At 32.2% G+C, this 17,891-nt stretch overlaps 2 protein-coding genes across 4 annotated transcripts; both read left to right on the top strand.

Moving 5' to 3' along the window:
- Nucleotides 1–1,434: 1,434 nt before the first annotated feature.
- Nucleotides 1,435–12,484, top strand: LOC130891189 (uncharacterized). Of its 2 annotated transcripts, XM_057795789.1 has the most exons (5): nucleotides 1,435–1,547; nucleotides 4,344–4,642; nucleotides 5,861–6,075; nucleotides 9,334–9,496; nucleotides 12,215–12,484. In XM_057795789.1, the coding sequence occupies exons 1-5, from the start codon at nucleotides 1,528–1,530 to the stop codon at nucleotides 12,310–12,312; spliced, it is 795 nt and encodes a 264-aa protein (XP_057651772.1). In that variant the 5' UTR covers nucleotides 1,435–1,527; the 3' UTR covers nucleotides 12,313–12,484. The 2 variants fall into 2 exon arrangements, 1 of the variants encoding a protein (XP_057651772.1); XR_009058863.1 differs by lacking the exon at nucleotides 1,435–1,547 and having other exon boundaries at nucleotides 4,629–4,642; nucleotides 4,707–6,075.
- A 1,626-nt stretch (nucleotides 12,485–14,110) lies between these two features.
- Nucleotides 14,111–17,768, top strand: LOC130891270 (dnaJ homolog subfamily C member 17). 2 transcript variants are annotated; one of them, XM_057795905.1, is made up of 5 exons: nucleotides 14,111–14,265; nucleotides 15,268–15,546; nucleotides 16,177–16,386; nucleotides 17,003–17,083; nucleotides 17,492–17,768. In XM_057795905.1, the coding sequence occupies exons 1-5, from the start codon at nucleotides 14,191–14,193 to the stop codon at nucleotides 17,693–17,695; spliced, it is 849 nt and encodes a 282-aa protein (XP_057651888.1). In that variant the 5' UTR covers nucleotides 14,111–14,190; the 3' UTR covers nucleotides 17,696–17,768. The 2 variants fall into 2 exon arrangements, with proteins under 2 accessions (XP_057651888.1, XP_057651889.1); XM_057795906.1 differs by lacking the exon at nucleotides 17,492–17,768 and adding an exon at nucleotides 17,144–17,389 and having other exon boundaries at nucleotides 14,122–14,265.
- Nucleotides 17,769–17,891: the final 123 nt, after the last annotated feature.

Here is a 17,891-nt window from a genome sequence, read left to right as displayed (position 1 = left end):
CGGGCGACAATTTGCTGTGAATTGTTTCGTGCGCGAATAACTTTCATTTGATTTGACTCGTCTTGAAAGACACATACAGTCGATTGTTGTTTAGTTTCGGATTTATATGCATACATCCATGATTCGGTGCCTATCACGATTATATAGACGTCTTTTGAAGCACCGCGATTTAATTTTTAAGCATTCCTTGGCACTTTGAGCGGTAATCAATTCGAACAAATCTTTGTGACAGTCAAATATTCATGCAATATTGAATGTATAAGAGTGGAACTAATGCCCAGGTATGTTTCAATCTCACGTTATGTCACGCAATTCATCCTGTATCGTGTGATTGGCACACTGCTGTTGGTTTAATCCACGTCGAAAGCCATAGAAAATCATCGTTCGAAAATGTTCGCGATTTAATTCCAATTTTTGATCAAGAAGAATATTTCAATTAACTGTAAGCAAATCAAATAGCACTCGTATGACAAAATGTTATGAGTACGTTCATAAATAAAAATGTCAAACTATTCACATCAGTGTTGCCATATCTCAAAACTTAAGCAGCAGCCCTCGTACAAACTTGAGCATTTAATATAACTATAGCTTGTTTATAATCAAACCGAAATTACATTTAGTTAGATTGAATCTATTCATGAGATTTTTCTGATAATTGCAGTACTGATTCGAAATTTGTATTCTTTTGTTGCAATTAAAAAGTTAACAGCGAATTGTTTACAAAAAATTTGTGCAATGGCCTTTTATATAACAAGACACATTAATTTAAATAAAACAAATAACTATAATGAAATTTAATTCTATCAACATTACGTGCATGTTCCATCTAAAACCTATCTAGAACCATTTTCCTTTTTGACCGATTGACCTGCAAGGCATTTCTTATTTCCTAGAACATCAAAATATGTTTTTTTGAACGATTCATCTCTTGTACTTTGGAGGGATATGGATTATGTATGATGATATATCGTTTTTCCGCATAGGATGAGGATTTCCAAACTCGTGGCATTCAAAGTCATTTAAACAAAATTTTTTGTGTTTATGATTGTGCATCAGAATATATATTATTTGCAACACTTCTGGTTTTTTCAAAGAATGTATCGAACGTCGAGTGTTTTGAGATGTTTGATTCTTTCATAAGAATAATGAGAACAAGATTTATCAGAAGTATGTATTTATTTTTTTCTTAACAATAAACGACGAATTGATAACGAAATATCTCAAATTAACTTTGAAATCCTTAACTGGTTCGTACTAACAAGCACCCTCATCCCTAGACGAATTAAATTTTTCCTTTACTGGAAATGATTTTTTTATGGAACAAAAATTCACTTCTACTTCTTCTATAAACTTTCCGGTGCGTAGACTAATATTCTACAAGGAAATAACAATTCAGAAATTCGCATGCGTATTTTATCAATCAATAACTTTTCTGTTAGAAATTTTTTATTCCCAAGTTTTGCAAACAAAGCATTTAGGTCGAATTTCACTCAGTTATAGGTATATTTGTGAAAAAAAATATTAAAAATGAAGTCGCTATTTCGAATGTAAGTATATATTTTTATTAAAGAAAACCGTTGTTTACGGCAAGTATTTTTATTAATTTAATGGTAATAATTTATTTCATTTTTATACGATTTTCTTGGTTTTGAATATGGAATGCCTCAATTAGAAAACGATTTATACGATTCGCCAAAATTAATAAATAAGATAGCTATGATTGCATAAAGTAGTTTAGTTTGTATAACTTTTATTAATTTATATGCTAATAGAAGATTCATAATATAAAATGTTTCAACATCAAGCCATAAAAAAAGACGAATCTTTAGATATTTATGTTATGTGAAAAGAAGGTTAACATTGAATTAATTGAATTAATAATTTATGTAATTAATTATTTAATCACCTTACCCAAACGCAGTCTAATCAATTTAAACCTACACTAACTATTCACTAACTTACACGTGTAACTATTCACTAATATTTAATTTATTTGAAATGCACTTTTGCATTCACTTGTCACTGTCCCGATGTATAAGTGATGCCATCAAATTGACTAGCTACGACTGCTAAACTTTCACTTTATATATTAAAATCATATCTTTATTTAAAATCTTTCGCATTCTTAAGATCTCTAAAATGCCGTAAACAACCAAAAAGGCCTGGTTAGAAATAGGAAAAAATAAAGTAAACAGTAAACAAAAAACAAATGAAAAGCAATAAACGGCGCATATGCCAAATTTTCTTCGATAATATATTAGAACAGGACCTGCTCCACGGTCTTTATCAGTTTACAAGTTCGTAACAATATGCAAATTTGTAGATTTATAAAATATAAATTAGTGGTTTAAGGTTTAAGTAGATACTCAAAATGTTTTTTTTTCGCGAATTTTAAAATCTTTTATGAACATTATTACATTCAGTTATCTTTGCGTTGTTTTTTGCTAGTGAATTCACAATCTCAACACCTCAAATCCTTTTCAAACTAGAGATACTTAATTAAAATATATGTATTTCTTGTTCCTAATATTCTATTTTGATTGAAAAAGATCGCTTTAGCCATATTAATTAATTGGAATAAGCACTATAATTTACAAGTGAACATGGACATTTTTCACACAAATACATCATAATCAAGCCTTTCAATCCTTTGGATTACGGCTATCGCTTATAGCGCTTAAAAATCCTTTTTTTGAGGTGGATTACTCCTCGTTTTCTATTTTTGTTTTCTTTATAGTTTATCGTTTGTCAGGGCTGCTTTTGTTATTATTTTCTATTCCTTTTCGGATCCGGCATTTTCCCTCCAGTTCTCTATAGTAAGTGCTTTCATGTCCTCCAAGTATTTCTCGGTCTGCCTCTTTTCCTTGGCCTCAATCTCAGCGTTATTCTTTTGATCATTTCATTTGGTTTTCTTCTCAGTATATTCCCATCCCAGCTTTAATGTATCTCAATATATATTTTCCTTCTCCGGCTCTTTCTCTATTTCTTTGTTTTTCTTTGCTCTCCTTTCTCTCTCTTGTGTTGTGTTTGGACCTGTTATAGTTCCTATTATCTTTCTCTCGGTTCTTTTATGTTCTTCTTCTTCCCTTTTGTTGATTACTGTTGTTTCCATCATATACGTGATTACTGATGGTCTTATTAAGGTTTTGTACATCATATTACATTTTTTGTACATTTTTTCGCGTGGATTTGCTCTTCGCTTTTGTTCATCCTCTTCAGATTAACATAAAGTATACTTTATGGAATTGGAAAACTTTCCAAAGTTTTGTATCGCTGATAGCAAATAGTTTTTGGGTAAAAATTTAAAGCTGAGTTTTTGTCCCGCCATTAGAAAATTTGTAGCCAGTTTAAATGAACACAAAACAACATCATTAAATATTAATTACTATATTTAGTCTTAATTTTGGAGGGGTTGGTTAGTTGTGTTAGTTTCGGGTGATATCAAGCAAAACGCAATGGAAATAGTATAGTGTGAAATAAGATTAATTTCTAGCACGTTATATAATATAGATATATTCACATTTTAATAATAATAGTAATTTGATAAAAGAGAAAAACAATCCAAAAAACTCATTCAATCAATCCATTTAACCTTAAACGCGTGAAGACAATATTGATAACGGTTAACCCTTTGAGAAGTTATACGTTTAACCTGAAGAAATCTTGAATGTTTGCCAAAACTTCTTCGGCGTCTTTTTGTTAACCTCATTTTAGAGAATACACCTCTTTTCGACTCGAAGGGGGGTATCAGGTCGTCATATCTGGAGGTTAACACTGTACCATAGGGAATTGTAGCTTTGGGAAATCACTTTTTGCTTGCTGATAAATCAACAACGTTAATTTTATTAATGTTATTAATGTTAATTTTATTAATGTTATTTAAGGAGAGAATTTTTAAAAAAAATTGTGACAGGAGATGAATTATTATATAATAAATACGACACGTCAGAAAAAATACGTTAATCACAAAAATGAAAGCATTAATATTTACCAAACAATCCAAAAAAAATTCAAGTTAGCCTTCAGCAATAAAAAATTTATAACTATAGTGTTGTGAGACGAAGAAGGTGTTTTGTTTGTTGAGTTTATGTTATCTGGAGCTACTATTTATACACCTGCCCATTGTGAAAGCTTACAGCGTTTCCGGAGAGCCGTTCAAAACAAACAAAGAGTGCTAATCCATAATCCATAATCAACACTCGTCCACACACTGTTGGTGATATCAAACAATATAATGAAACATTTTCGATCATTAACCGTACTGTCCTGACTTAGCACCCAGTGACTTTCATATTTTAGAAGATCTTCAAAACAACGTCAATATTTAACAAATTATTTTGCAGGGTTCGTGATTATGTATTATCCAATATATTTATGTTTATGGAAAGCGATTATGAAAAACTTCAGGCGTTGCCGTATAATATCCAAAATGAATTATTGAGTAAATTTATGAGCTCTTGCCATTTATGGGACATTTCGGATTACAAGTTGGTTCTAGGATTATTCGCCAATCCACACACATTCGAGATTAATTTTACGTTAACTTGTGTTGATGATGAAATGTTATCAGTGATAGAGAAGTGTAAACTTTTAAAGAAGCTTCACATATGTGATACAAGAAAAAATAAATTTACTAGTGAGGGTGAGTTTCCAATTTTATTTAACTAGTTGATAAACAACATCGTTTTCTTTATTGTACTGCGTAGCAAAAAGTCTGATAACAGATTTAGATCAAGAGACAATTTAAGAATTGGATAATCCAACAAAAGGTGATAAAATTACTGTTTTTAAATAAGCTTACCTTGAAGATTTATATTTCTCTTCATATAGTCAATTGAATTTTTGTAATAAAAATGACACAAATATCAAATTCTATTCCTGTGGAATTGAAGTGTACGAGGATGGTCCCAGGATAGATGACTTAGTTCAGGTAATGAAGTCTGCACTTTGTAAATTATTTGAACTGAATCCAATGGTCTCCTGATGGCACTAACGCACTAATAGTTTTTTTATCCAGTTTTGGGGGTATCCGATTACGATTTCAAACGATTACGATTGAAAAAGAAACGAAGAAGACATCACGTGTATCAAATTCGCTACTTTATTTTCAAAATATAAAGAAAAATATTTAGATTGTTATATGTAAAAGCATTATTGTGCATCAGTCGCTTGTCGTAGCACTAAGAATGCAAGAATCTATGGTGATAGACACGGAAGATCGACGGTAGACATGACCATCAGGAGAGCACTGAATAAGGCCTTATACTTCCCCTCTGCTTATCATGCACTAGATAGGTAACCTTTCTGGTTATTATTAATCGTTATATAGTCAGAGCAAGAGCATTTTACACATTTAGTTTTATGATGAATTAGATATTCTAGTCATTGCTTTGTGAATAACAAGTCTGTTCTGCACTTGATGCTTTTTGATTCACATAATAGTGCCTATTTTTTTCATACTTGTATCAGTAGTATCTCTATTGGAAAACTGGTTAGAACCTGGAGCTCCGATTTATGTCAAAATAATTAGATAAATAGATTTTGTGGAGGTGTTTGGTGACTTGTTCCACTGCAACTTTTACAGATCTATTGTGGTTCTATTAATCTATATTCTCGAGTCTTATTCTTCTTTTGAAGCTTATCAGCCTTGAGACTAAACCTTTTCATGTAGCTGCTTGTCAGTGATTTTTGTAAACCTAGCACTGAGAACTGCACATTTGATAAACTGTCATGGTAATAGTTTCTTCCACTAATCGACCCACATAATCTACATAAAGAAATTAAGGACTTAGTTATTGATTTTGCAGAAGGGTTTAAAATAACAAATATTTTAATAAATTCATTGTAAGTATATTTTTAGCTCTAATGAATGTACTTACGGGATGTTCCAAGTTGACTACCCTAATAGTGCGTTGTAGTCGTGCAGTAACTGATGAAGTTGTGGATCACCTAGTGAATAATTGCCCTCGTTTGTCGAAAATAGATATTAGCGGATGCAAAAATGTAACTCCTGAAGGCTTCGCACACCTTGAAAGATTAGTAGGAATACAATACCTGTATTTGAATACGACATCAGTAAGTATCAAATTTATTTATATGAAAGTCATAAACTCTTAGACTTCCATCCTCAATGCCGAGTTGATTTGTCAATCATCTTAGAATCCTATCTCACTGCCGGGTCTCTTTTTGCCTATTGTTTCGTTATCGATTCAAGCACCATCAAAAATCTTCCTAGATTCTATCAGACTAACTTTCACAAACTGTAGAGCTATTGAACTAAACCCCAAGAATCTCATACGCTGTAAAGCGAAGTTAGTTAATTTCTCCATTCGTTTCTGAAGGATTTTTAGGAGCTAACTTCTGTCCTCAAACCTCCTCTTTAACTCATTCCATAGATGTTCAATAGGATCGAAGTCAGGATTCCTCACTGACCACTACAGTAATTTCCACTTTATTTCCGTATTTGAAACTGATGTGGTGTAATATTTGTCTGTATATTTTCAGAAGGGTTTAGTTTCGAAATCTCAAGGATACTGTTTTCTATTGATTGCCAATAATCTTTTTGCGTTTATGAGACCTCAACAATATAATTACTTTCAATTATACGAGAGGGTACCCAAAAATAACCGGAATTATTTTTTAAATGCTATATATTTATAAATATTTACAAAACAACATTATCCCCTTCAAAATACTCTCCATTACAAGTAATACATTTATCCCAGCGGTGCTTCCACTGTTCGAAACATTGTTTGAACACATCTTTGGAGATGGCTGAAAGCTCCTGTCTCGCTCTTTTCTTGATGTTTTCAATGTTCTCAAATCGCCGTTCCTTCATGCCCCTTTTCATACGTGGAAACAATAAAAAGTCGCATGGCGACAGGTCAGGCGAGTAAGGGGCATGGGGCAGCGGAACCATGTTATTTTTAACCAAAAACTGGCTAACAGTGATGGCTGAGTGTGCAGGTGCGTTGTCATGATGAAAGAACAAGCCACCTTTATGCTGAACCGAGCTCCAAGATATTCCACTGATTTCAGACAGTTGATTAATTGTCTGTCGACGGTCTGTGCGCACAAGCTCTTGAGTTCTTTCAACATTTTCATCAATTCGGGCAGTTGATGGACGTCCAGAGCGAGGTTTGTCATCAATCGACATGTCGCCATTTTTAAATCGAGGAAACCACTCACACAATTGAGTTTTTCCCACAGCACCATCTTTGTAAGCAATTTTCAACATTAAAACAGTTTCAGCAGCGATTTTACCGAGTAGAAAACAAAATTTCACAACGGCACGATGTTCACATAAATTTGCCATCATAAAAAACGAAGCAGCAGTGAAACAGCACTAGCAAAAATGGTCACTAGTGACGAACAGAACGTGGCAGTTCAATGGCCCGCGCGTTTTTTGCGCAATACATTAGATAGAGTGACTCTTTACCATTCCACTGCTATCTTATCGACGTGTCTTGTTCTGTTCATTGCAGAGAGATTTTATTAGTGTTTATTATGATACCAATTAAGTTAGGTGCTGCGTTACGACCTGCTGTGAGAATTTGTTTTCCAGAAAAATCTAAAACTGTTTTAATGTTAAAACTCATGTGTACGAGTTGTTTGAACGGTATAAAAACTGCCGAAATCGATGAAAATTTGTGAAAATTACAGTTTTTTTTCTCATAGACCGCAGAGTGGTAATTGATCAACTGCCATCTCCATTCAATAGTTTTTTGCTAAAAATGGTCAGGAAACTCCGACCCATGCACCTCACTGACCTGGCTCAATGTGACTTTTTCTTATTTTCACGAGAACATTATAGGGTTGAAGAAGAAGGAAAATCACGGTCAATCATATGTTTCAAAGAAGTGGAAGCACCAATGTGATGAATGTATTAGTTGTAATGCTGAGTATTTTGAGGGAGATAACGTTTTTCGAATGTCCACACAGCAAGAGCAGCTCGAGCAATCTGAATTGGTGCTTGTTGAGGTGCAGAAGTTTGTACCATTAATGGGTTAATGGGCGTGTAATCCATTTTCTTGCCTTCGACGTACAATCCACTCACTTATGGCCATATCACAGACATTATGAACTCGATTTTGCGCCTAAACACCAGTCAATTGTCGATTTATCAAACTTGTATACATAGTTCTGAAGTCTGAAGTCAATTTCTTACCGAATCCGTTCATTGTATTGCTTCATCTACCTGTGAAATTCACGACGCGCTGATTTAAACCCCTCCACAGTATTACAATTGAATAGGACTCAGATTTATATACAGTTATAACAATCAAATTCATGTTGACCGATCACTTAGTCAATAAGAAAAAAGTTTTTTGATAAATAATTATTTGATCAACATCGCAAAGTAACAGAGATAAATTATTGAAATTGAGAAATAAAGGTAGCCAAACAAATGTCAATATTATCAAAAAAAAAATTTTTTTAACGAAGTTCTGGATATTTAAAATAATTGTCATGAAATTTAATATAGTATTAACAACAGTTTTTGTTTATCTAGTCTTGCTCTGTATATATTTGGTTTCGATTTGATCCGAATCGATTCTTTTGCAGGCAAGTTTTTTTCAAAAACATTCATTTAAACTCATAACAACTCTGTTATTCCATGCGATGTATTCACAAACAACACCGGCACACGTTTGGATGATAATATTCAACGAATCATATTACGTGGGTACATAAACATGAAAATTTTATTCAAACATCTAAAAATCCCCAAAGACTCATCTTTGTAATATCAGTCTTTAGCGAACTACAGACCAACCAATCCAATAATACGTACAATTAAAAAGAAAAATCCACTATATGCTTCCAATCGGTCAGTTTCATTTAGAACTAGTATTTAGTTGGAATTTACAGAACCGTTAGTGATATTCATAGTGAACACACTGTCCTACATACACTCACAATTACCCTGTCCGATGTGCGTTTCGGTAACCAAAACACATGAGATTGCCACAGAATACCTTTCATTCTAGTTTTGGATAGTATTTTAATACTAAGTCGTATCTTTTTCTTCTTAAAGTGCCATCTTCGGACGAAGGTTGGCGATCATTATGACTATTTATATTTTTTTCACAACTGCTTTAAACAATTGGTTTGATGTGCAGTTAAACCACTCCCTTAAGTTTCGCAGCTATGATATTCTTCTTCGTTCTATACCTCTCTTTCATAATTTTTCTCTGGAATTCGTATCGTTGTCCCCTCATCACATGACCGAAATAGTCGGTTCAAAGGCTTCCAGTTTTAAGTCGTATAATGTTTGTTAATTTTTAATTTTAATTCACAGATAATTTTGACTTATATTGATTTGATTTGTAGCTCAACAACGACGCATTAACTCGTATTGTATTCGGACCCAGCGGACCACATATAATTGAATTGTTCATTGATCAGACACGTGTTGATGTTAAAGGCGTGAGGGCGGTATATCAGCGTTGTTGCAGCCTTCATATTTTAATATATTACAACCCACAAGGCCAAGGTGAATAAATTCAAATTTTGCGGTATAAAAATATAAACCTTTAACTAGTCTAGTTTACAAGTTCAAATCGGTAATAATTCGACGTACTATTACTAAAAATATGTGAATTAGCTCATTCGATCCGGAATGTTGCCTAGATTATTGTGCGTAAAAATTTAATTGGGCCCTATAAAATTCCAAAAGTTATAAACAATGAAACACCTTTTTGTCGCTCATAAATATATTTTTCAATTTAAAAAAAGATCCTTAATCCCTTGTATACCATTGTCAACATGTCTGTAACAAAATAAAAAAGATCGTACTGAATCCATAGGCGGACTTATGGCTTTAACTCATTGTACCATTACGGTTACATACGAGGTCTGGCTATTAAATAACGAGACTGCGCGCCTAGAGGGCGCCCTAGACGGGTGGGGTGAAAAACGATTAGTGCGTTGGGTATCTAGATATCTTGTCTATGCACGTTCCAAAACACGTTTCAGTTGCTATTATAGTATTTGCGTAGTAGCGGTTTGAAACGAACGTGTTTTTTTCTCGTGCCGAAAACCATTTGGGCCGATAGAGCACTGATGATGACCAGTGCCCAGGTCGCACTACGACTCAAATCCGGAAACAGTGACCAAAATCAACCAAATTATGCAAGTAGATCGTCGAATGAGCATCCGAATGATTGCCGAGGCTGTAAACGCCGAAAAAGAAAATGAATGAATGAAAAATTTTACTGTCTGTGCAAAGTTGGTGCCAAAAAATCTCCTGACCAAAATCTCTGGCGCCACGGGTCTGCTCAAATTTCCTTGAAAGGTTAGAAAAAGATCTGCTTTGAAAGGGACCCGATTTGAGTCGATGGAAACGGTAAAGCAAAAAACGGCAGAGCTCCTAAAGGCACTCACCAAAGCAAACGTCCAGCATTGCTTCGATCAATGGCAACCAGTTTCGTTATTTTATAGCCAGACCTCGTACCGTACTAACGAAATAACAAACTACTTTACACAGAGATAGCGTTATTATAAGTATATTATAGAAAGTTTATTTCAATATTTCGTTTTCCGTTGCAATTTTGTACATTGCAAAAGGTTTAAAATTCATAAAAAAATAGTTTGTTGGACTAAATTGACGCAGTTTTTAATAAACAATTCGGTAAGTGCCTAAAATCAGATATTTGATTTATGTTGTGTATTTGGGAACGGTTAAAAATCACCTAAGTCACTTTGGGGGTTAGGTGGAGTTAAACATTCCTTATGAAACCTGACATGAGGGGCAAGGGTGAGATTCACTTTTTCTTACGTAAGGTCATTGACTATGTACATTTGGTATTTTCCGTAATGATTTAACACGTACGATTCAAAAGCGTGAAAAGAGAAAATTTACTAAAAAAAGTTGCGATTTCCAATTCATTATTCATAATTTTAATTTAATACTGATAATGACCTTACACGTGCATTTGTTAGAATGCGTAAACCGCCTCGAAAGCGATTGCGTCAAATAAAAAAAATCAAGGTACTTAAAGTGATTTGAAAAATGTATAAAAAATAATTTAAACACTCGAATATATTGGAATTTTTCATTTACGTCAATTTTTCACAAAACTACACGATTGTTAATTAATAAAATTTTTTCATCATTCTAAACAAAAAGAATATTTAAATAATTGTCGTAAAATTGTCTCGATTTTTGGAGATTATATACATACCAAACAATACTGCGTCATAAAAGTTTTAACACGTTGACTGCCAACTACGTAATAACGAGATTTTTTCACTTAATTTAACTAAGAAATAAAACTTTTTTAAAAAAGCCTTCGGATTACCGAAGCAATTGTTTTTTATCAAATTTATGATGTGTTTACACTGCTCAGAAAAATAAAATTCATTTTTAGATTGTATGCGAATTTTTAGGAACCAGCACTAAAATTGTTATAAAATTAATCCTACCTGTTGATTTTAGACTTTTTCTGATTTATGTCACTGATTTTAGATCTTCCAGCCCCATGCTCAGCGGCCAACACTTTTCCACTTTCTCCCTAGTTAAGTCTTTCAATAATTTCACTTTTTTGTTTTATGGACAATGTCTTCTATTTTCTTTTAGGGGGCATTTTTATTTAAGCAAATATTAAAATAAAAACCCACTTATATCACCTAAAATGGCATTACAAACATCCCAGCAAAGTATGTAAATATCACTGTTCAAAAGCAGTTAAAATGCTGCTCACCTGTTTGATGTGAGTCCCAGATATAAACAAAGGGAGAAAGCCCTGAACATCTAGTAATTATTTCTATAGAAAATAGGCACTTTGGGCTCGGATTATCGAGTACTATGAAATTTGGATTAGAGAGTATCCAATGTATTGAAAAAGCTTGTTCGGACTACTGAAGACATATCACGCCGGTGACAGAAGTGGATCGGGTTTGGTATGTTTAGTGAGGACTTTAAAAATAAGTTTTTACTTACATTTGCATTTAGTTTTATTCGTAATTTATAGTCTTGGTTTCGGACGCTCAACTGTTCTTCTAAAGGAATATATCACGCTTAGAAGAGTAAAGCGTTGAGCTCTCTCACTACCACCATAATATCGACCATATTAAAAACCCTTACCAATAGAAATTTATGAAAATCCTGAAAAGAGTTTTCGAGATAAATGATTTGTTCCATAATTTGGAATCCACTTTGTTTTAGAAATGTAGTCCAGCCTTTAATAATAATTCTATTATTACTTTTCAGATGATTTGGCGTACCTAATGTCTTGCAAAGAATTGGATTTAAAAAATAAACTTGGAAAAGTTACAAAAGTACACACTGTGGGGAATAGCGTTTTGTAAATAGGAAGTTAAGAAAGCGCTTAATCCTTCACTTTAATTGTACTGGAAATGTATTTACACAATTCGCATTCCAAATATTAGAAATAATGAAAAAAAGGATAAAAACGGAGATTAAACTAATTTAAACCAAAAATAAAGAAGATTGTTCTATTATATAGATCACAGTTAAACAGAGATTTTTCTGTAAGATGTAATAAATAATAAATAAATAAAAGATTTTTTCGATATTTGTTTAAAGTTTAAGAAAGTTATATGAACAAAGAACAAAAAAATCGTGCAATATATATGAAGTCGTACTTTTGGTTAACCTTGTGAAAAAAGGGAAAGAATTGGGAGGAGTTGGTAAGGGAATTTAATGATGAAAATAACAAAAACGGTCATATTTTCGATAGAGCTGGAACAACGTAAAGATTCGCTCAAGAACGAATAACTTTTTATTTATTTGGCGTATCGATAATGTTCATAATTTCTTCATCATCATCGTAGAGTTCATTACATATAAAGAGCGAATCTTCTACCGAAACCTTTTATAATATTGTAAAAATGTAAACAAACACTGTTTACATTTCGATAATTGAAGTTAAACTAAAACCTATTAACTTGATCTATTTATTTACACCAAATTTTCTTACTTTCTCTCATCGTAAATAATTCCAGGTGAAAAAACTTTACAACATAGCTTAAGGGTTGAATATAATATTTTAAATAATTTTGACGCCATCTGTTATTGGGGTAATTCGGCAACCAAAGCTAAGAAAACACGTAATTCAAGCTACGACGTACAGTAAGAAAAGACGTGCTGTGGACGCCAATTCTCCACTGCCATCTATTGGTGGCGTCCACTTCGTCAAATGATATCCTCATAAGGTTAACCTACTACCCTATTCTTTATACAATGGTAGAAGTATCTTCTGCGTTCTGCGCAAGAATTAGATTGTTGTTTACATCACTGGATATTTTCTTTTTAGGATACCGTACCTCATAAAATTAAAACGAAGCACTTATAGGAACACTTTCTTGTTCGTTTGTCCGTCCGTCTGTTAAGATTCTTTATATCATGCCTGCTCCAGATCATCGCAAGGCGCCTTCTAAATGCCTTTCGATTTGAATCTTGGCCTGTTAATACCGAACACAGACCACACTGTGGTCTGTGATACCGAAGCAGAACATGAGAGTGGTTGATTGCATCGCCTCCCCCCTAAACGTCCTCTGTTTCGCGCCTAGGTTTCAATTGATTACTAGGAATGAAAGTGAGACCTCTACCCTTTCTTTTTATGTACTAAATGACCTCGATGTTGATGCGTGCTGACACTAAACATTATTCCTTAACATCAAAACGCCTCGTAAGCAATTTCACTTGGGTTTACGATTATAACGCTTTGGACTAAGTGGTCGTGAATGTGATTTTAGACATTCTCTTTGAATAATTTCTCTTCTCTGTAATTTTTTTGAAGGAAACCACCCTAATCTTGATTTAGAACTTTAAAATCCCTCTAGAATAAACAAATCTTGTTTATCAAATTATTGTGTATTTTTCCTTAGAAGTACTCGAGTATAAAAAAATTATGGTGTTAATAGTTAATTTATATTTTCTTCTTATAGTTTTCAACTATTTATTCTATTTATCTATGAGAGGACTCGATTTCCATTAAAACTCTATTGAACTATATAAAAAGATATGCTTCTACGAATGCTAAATAGATAATATTAAAAATATGCATAAACTAAAAAGAACATTTCAATGTAAGCTTTCTTAACACTCGATAAAAGCAGAGAGCTATGTAATTCCGTGCAAAATAACTGACATTTGGTTTTAGGTTAAGGTTGTCTAAACGTAAATAAAGTATAAATATATAAGTAATTTAGATTAAATCAAAAATGGGAGAATTGAAAATTGAAGAATTAGATTTGTATGAAATATTGAATGTTGATGTTAATAGTCCAACATCAGAGGTAAGCAAATCAAAACAATATAACAGAAATTTCTTGATCGCCCAAATTACCTTTAATTAATAGGTTTGGGTTCCGTTCTGCTAAATTGGCATAGTTAATCATAAGCATTGGGTAATCTAAATAATTATAGTATCGCTTTGATAATTTTTTACTTCAGAAATGAATCTAAACATCTACAATATGTAATGCAACTCTGAATTCTTCATTTTAAAGAATTTTAGAACCCTTATTTGATGCAACTTAGGCCACCTATTACTGTAAGAAGTCTAAAATTTTTGATTCAATTAATATACATACATATTTTACTTTAAATTAGTCATGACTGTCTTTTAAAATAATGGTTAAAGTTGCTACTAATAAAAAATTGTGATATTTTCAATATCTGCTTATCTGCCACTACAAGTAACAAAACTAAATTTTTGAAAAGTGAAAACTATTTAGTTTTGGATTCTATTTTAGGAATTGTATTAAGGAAAATAATGAAGGGTTATATAATGGAACTGTGTTTGGTTTAACAGTAACAGAGCATATTTAATTTTTTCTATTATGTATGTAACTAGATTATTCAATAGGATTGCAACGGACGCAACGAAAACTGTATAAATCTGATTAAGATGCAATTGATAAGCTAACTTTTATTTGTCCATCTGATTCAAATATTATGTTTTTCATAGTAATATTGTGTTGCTTCGTGTGTAGCCTCCTTATTAATTAGATAAATAAATTTGCCAGAGGGGTTTATATTGAATCTGAAGCATACAGCATTCATAGCATAATTTTGTATTATTAAGTTTTCATTCTAGTTGTTCACTTTTTTTATAAAAAATCAAACTATATACCTACTTGCACATAGTGATTCATTTAAATATTATTTTTCTTATTTGCTTTTACTAAATCAGTGAACTTTAATTTTGTAAAAATACTGGGATTTCTTGGTACCTTCTACATTTATGTCTTATTCCTCACATCTACATTATCAACATTTTTTCATATGACTTTTAGATAAAAAAAGCTTACAGAAAGCAAGCCCTCCAGTGCCATCCAGATAAAAACCCAGATGATCCAAATGCTGTCAAAAAATTCCATGAATTATCCAAAATATTAGAAATACTAACAGATGCATCAGCTAGAGCGGCATATGATAGAGTTTTGAAGGCAAGAAAAGAAGCTGCATTGAGACACAAGGAATTAGACAGCAAAAGAAGAAAATTGAAAGAAGATTTAGAATATAGAGAGAAGCTTACCTCTGTTAATAGGAAAACAGCAGATGAACTTTTGAAGGTAAGTGAAATATTGCTTTTTGGATAAATAGAAAGAATTGCAAAATTTGGAGCTTATAGTTGTGGCCCTTGGATAGTACGGTGACTCACAAATAAGGAAAACAATAACCATGACCTTGATGTTTAACTTTAGTTATTAGGCCTTTTTATGGTGAGGTGAGTCACTGATTTTCCATTGAGAACTAAGAATAATTAATATCTTAGGGTCTTAGCCCTAGATCCAAGTTTCATCTACAGTGACAATATTTGGTGCAATGAAATTTGACCTACATAAAGAGAATCCCCAAATTTCTTACAAATTAAAACACTATTTGTTTATCAGTCACAGAACAAATTTGGCACTCACTCAATTCTTGTAGTAAAATTCTTTGCATCTACAAGTACAAGTTATTTTCTAAGCTCTTAAATAGTCTATCACTTGTTTGGACCATTTTGGCCACATTTTTACATTTTCATCTGTTTTTAAGGTAACGTGAAGATTTCACTTTTAAATTGCTTCTTGGCACTTTTTTTATAACTTGAAACAAAAATTAATTTTAATGGGACTGCAACAGTTCAGTTTAATGATTAATTAATGAATTTTAAAAAAATTCACATACCTCAAAATCTTACATAAAGTCTCTATTTGCAGGAAGAAATTGAGAGGTTAAGAAAAGAAGGATCGAGGCAAGTACAAGAAGAAATTGAAATAGTAAAGCAACAACTAAAAAAAGAACAAAACTTAAATGCAGAATATTGGGATGGTTCAAAACATAGGATCAAACTTAAATGGACTGCTAGTAAAAATGACAAGACAAATGGAGGGTACACACAAGAGATGTTGAATAAGTTTTTATCTAAAGTAAGAATTTTTGATAACTAGAATTTTAAACATAAAAAAATAAAAAATGTAGATTATGAAAATATATGTCTAATTGGATGTTATTCAACATTATAAGATGTAAATTGAGAGATGCAGTTTCTTGTAAGCCTTTGATCCACGTGATACCTTAAAAGCAATTTTTTAGTTTAGTTGTACTACAAATAAATAAAACGTTTCAACAGTAATTGTAAAAAAATTTAAGGGAACATTCATAGCAACTATAAAAGTTCATTTAAATGCTCCAGTTGTATGAATATATTTTTGTATGACTTCATAAAAGTTGTCATACTCTAAAGGCAAAACTGCTCTATATAACCTCACCATGGAGGAACTATGCCAATTCTAGCTTTCACATTATGAATGCAGAGGTATCTGTGGATTTCTTGAGGTATCTACTCGCAAAAAATACTGCTATTACTTCAAAGAAACATTGTCATGTGATAAATATTTATGAATGCATTGCGATGATATTAAGAAAAATGATATTTTCATAGTATTAATACTTGAGTAAAAACCTATTAATTCTATCAGATATCTGAATATCGTTACAATGTGAATCCATAGACAAAAACATAATAAGTTCTTTTGATTTTAGTATGGAGATATCCAGGTATTGGTTATGTCCCCAAAAAAAGCTGGTAGTGCCTTGGTCGAGTTTAAAGATAGAAATGCAGCAGTAAGTACTATTTCATAAATAGGATATTAATATGTACTTTAAATATCATTCATCTATTAGGCCTATCATCCACTGAGAGTGGAAAGATGCGATTTCAGACGAACAATGCGATGCGAACCCCGACCGCGCTACATCACTTTGGATGATTTCGATTTTGCAGCTTTCTGCTTCCACTGAACGAAAGGCCTTAAGAAGTATATTTGATAAAAATACAAGCAAATCCAAATCGTTATTTAATATGATAAGTTCCAAGAAATGTAATTATATTTAATTTTATTTTGTTTACATATTTATTTAGTTCATTGTTACTGGCTTTGTTTATAAAATTGAAAAATCTATCATAATATTTTTAGTTTTATTTTGTCTTCAGGAAAATCGCTTTAAGAACTAATTTCTTTGACTTTGCAGGAAATGGCAGTAAACCTAGAAGTGGGTTTGCCCCAGAATCCTTTGAAGTTGGAATGGTTAAACGGACCTCCTCATAAAACCCCAGCCAAAAGTTCGTTAGCAAAAGATTCTGATTTTGAAAGTTACACTTTAACTAAATTAAGACAAGCAGAAGAAAGAAAAAGACTTATTGAACAAATGATGGCAGAAGATAAAGAAACTTGATTTATTAGGATAAAACCATTGTTGTTAAACTAAGATAAGTTTTATTTAAATAAAGAATACACAATTTTGACTATACCATTATCTCTTTTAACAACTGACATTATGTATATGTACTTGCAAAAAAATCACCAAGAAAAATATATCCATTTCATATAATCATCATCAATCATTCAAAAAAGGCAATTGAAAAATCGTG

The sequence above is a fragment of the Diorhabda carinulata genome, chromosome 3 (assembly GCF_026250575.1).
Source record: "Diorhabda carinulata isolate Delta chromosome 3, icDioCari1.1, whole genome shotgun sequence".
Taxonomy (NCBI): Eukaryota; Metazoa; Arthropoda; class Insecta; order Coleoptera; family Chrysomelidae; genus Diorhabda; species Diorhabda carinulata.
This window is presented reverse-complemented; position numbering and strand designations above follow the sequence as displayed.

What these genes read in the sequence shown, in the direction of transcription:
- LOC130891270 (XM_057795905.1), top strand. Translation starts at nt 14,191, where the DNA reads ATGGGAGAATTGAAAATTGAAGAATTAGATTTGTATGAAATATTGAAT. An exon ending in TGAATAAGTTTTTATCTAAA is followed by an intron (nt 16,387 to 17,002) that starts GTAAGAATTTTT and finishes TTTTGATTTTAG; the next exon opens with TATGGAGATATCCAGGTATT. An exon ending in TTAAAGATAGAAATGCAGCA is followed by an intron (nt 17,084 to 17,491) that starts GTAAGTACTATT and finishes TTGACTTTGCAG; the next exon opens with GAAATGGCAGTAAACCTAGA.
- LOC130891189 (XM_057795789.1), top strand. Translation starts at nt 1,528, where the DNA reads ATGAAGTCGCTATTTCGAAT. An exon ending in ATGAAGTCGCTATTTCGAAT is followed by an intron (nt 1,548 to 4,343) that starts GTAAGTATATAT and finishes ATTATTTTGCAG; the next exon opens with GGTTCGTGATTATGTATTAT. An exon ending in TGTATTTGAATACGACATCA is followed by an intron (nt 6,076 to 9,333) that starts GTAAGTATCAAA and finishes TTTGATTTGTAG; the next exon opens with CTCAACAACGACGCATTAAC.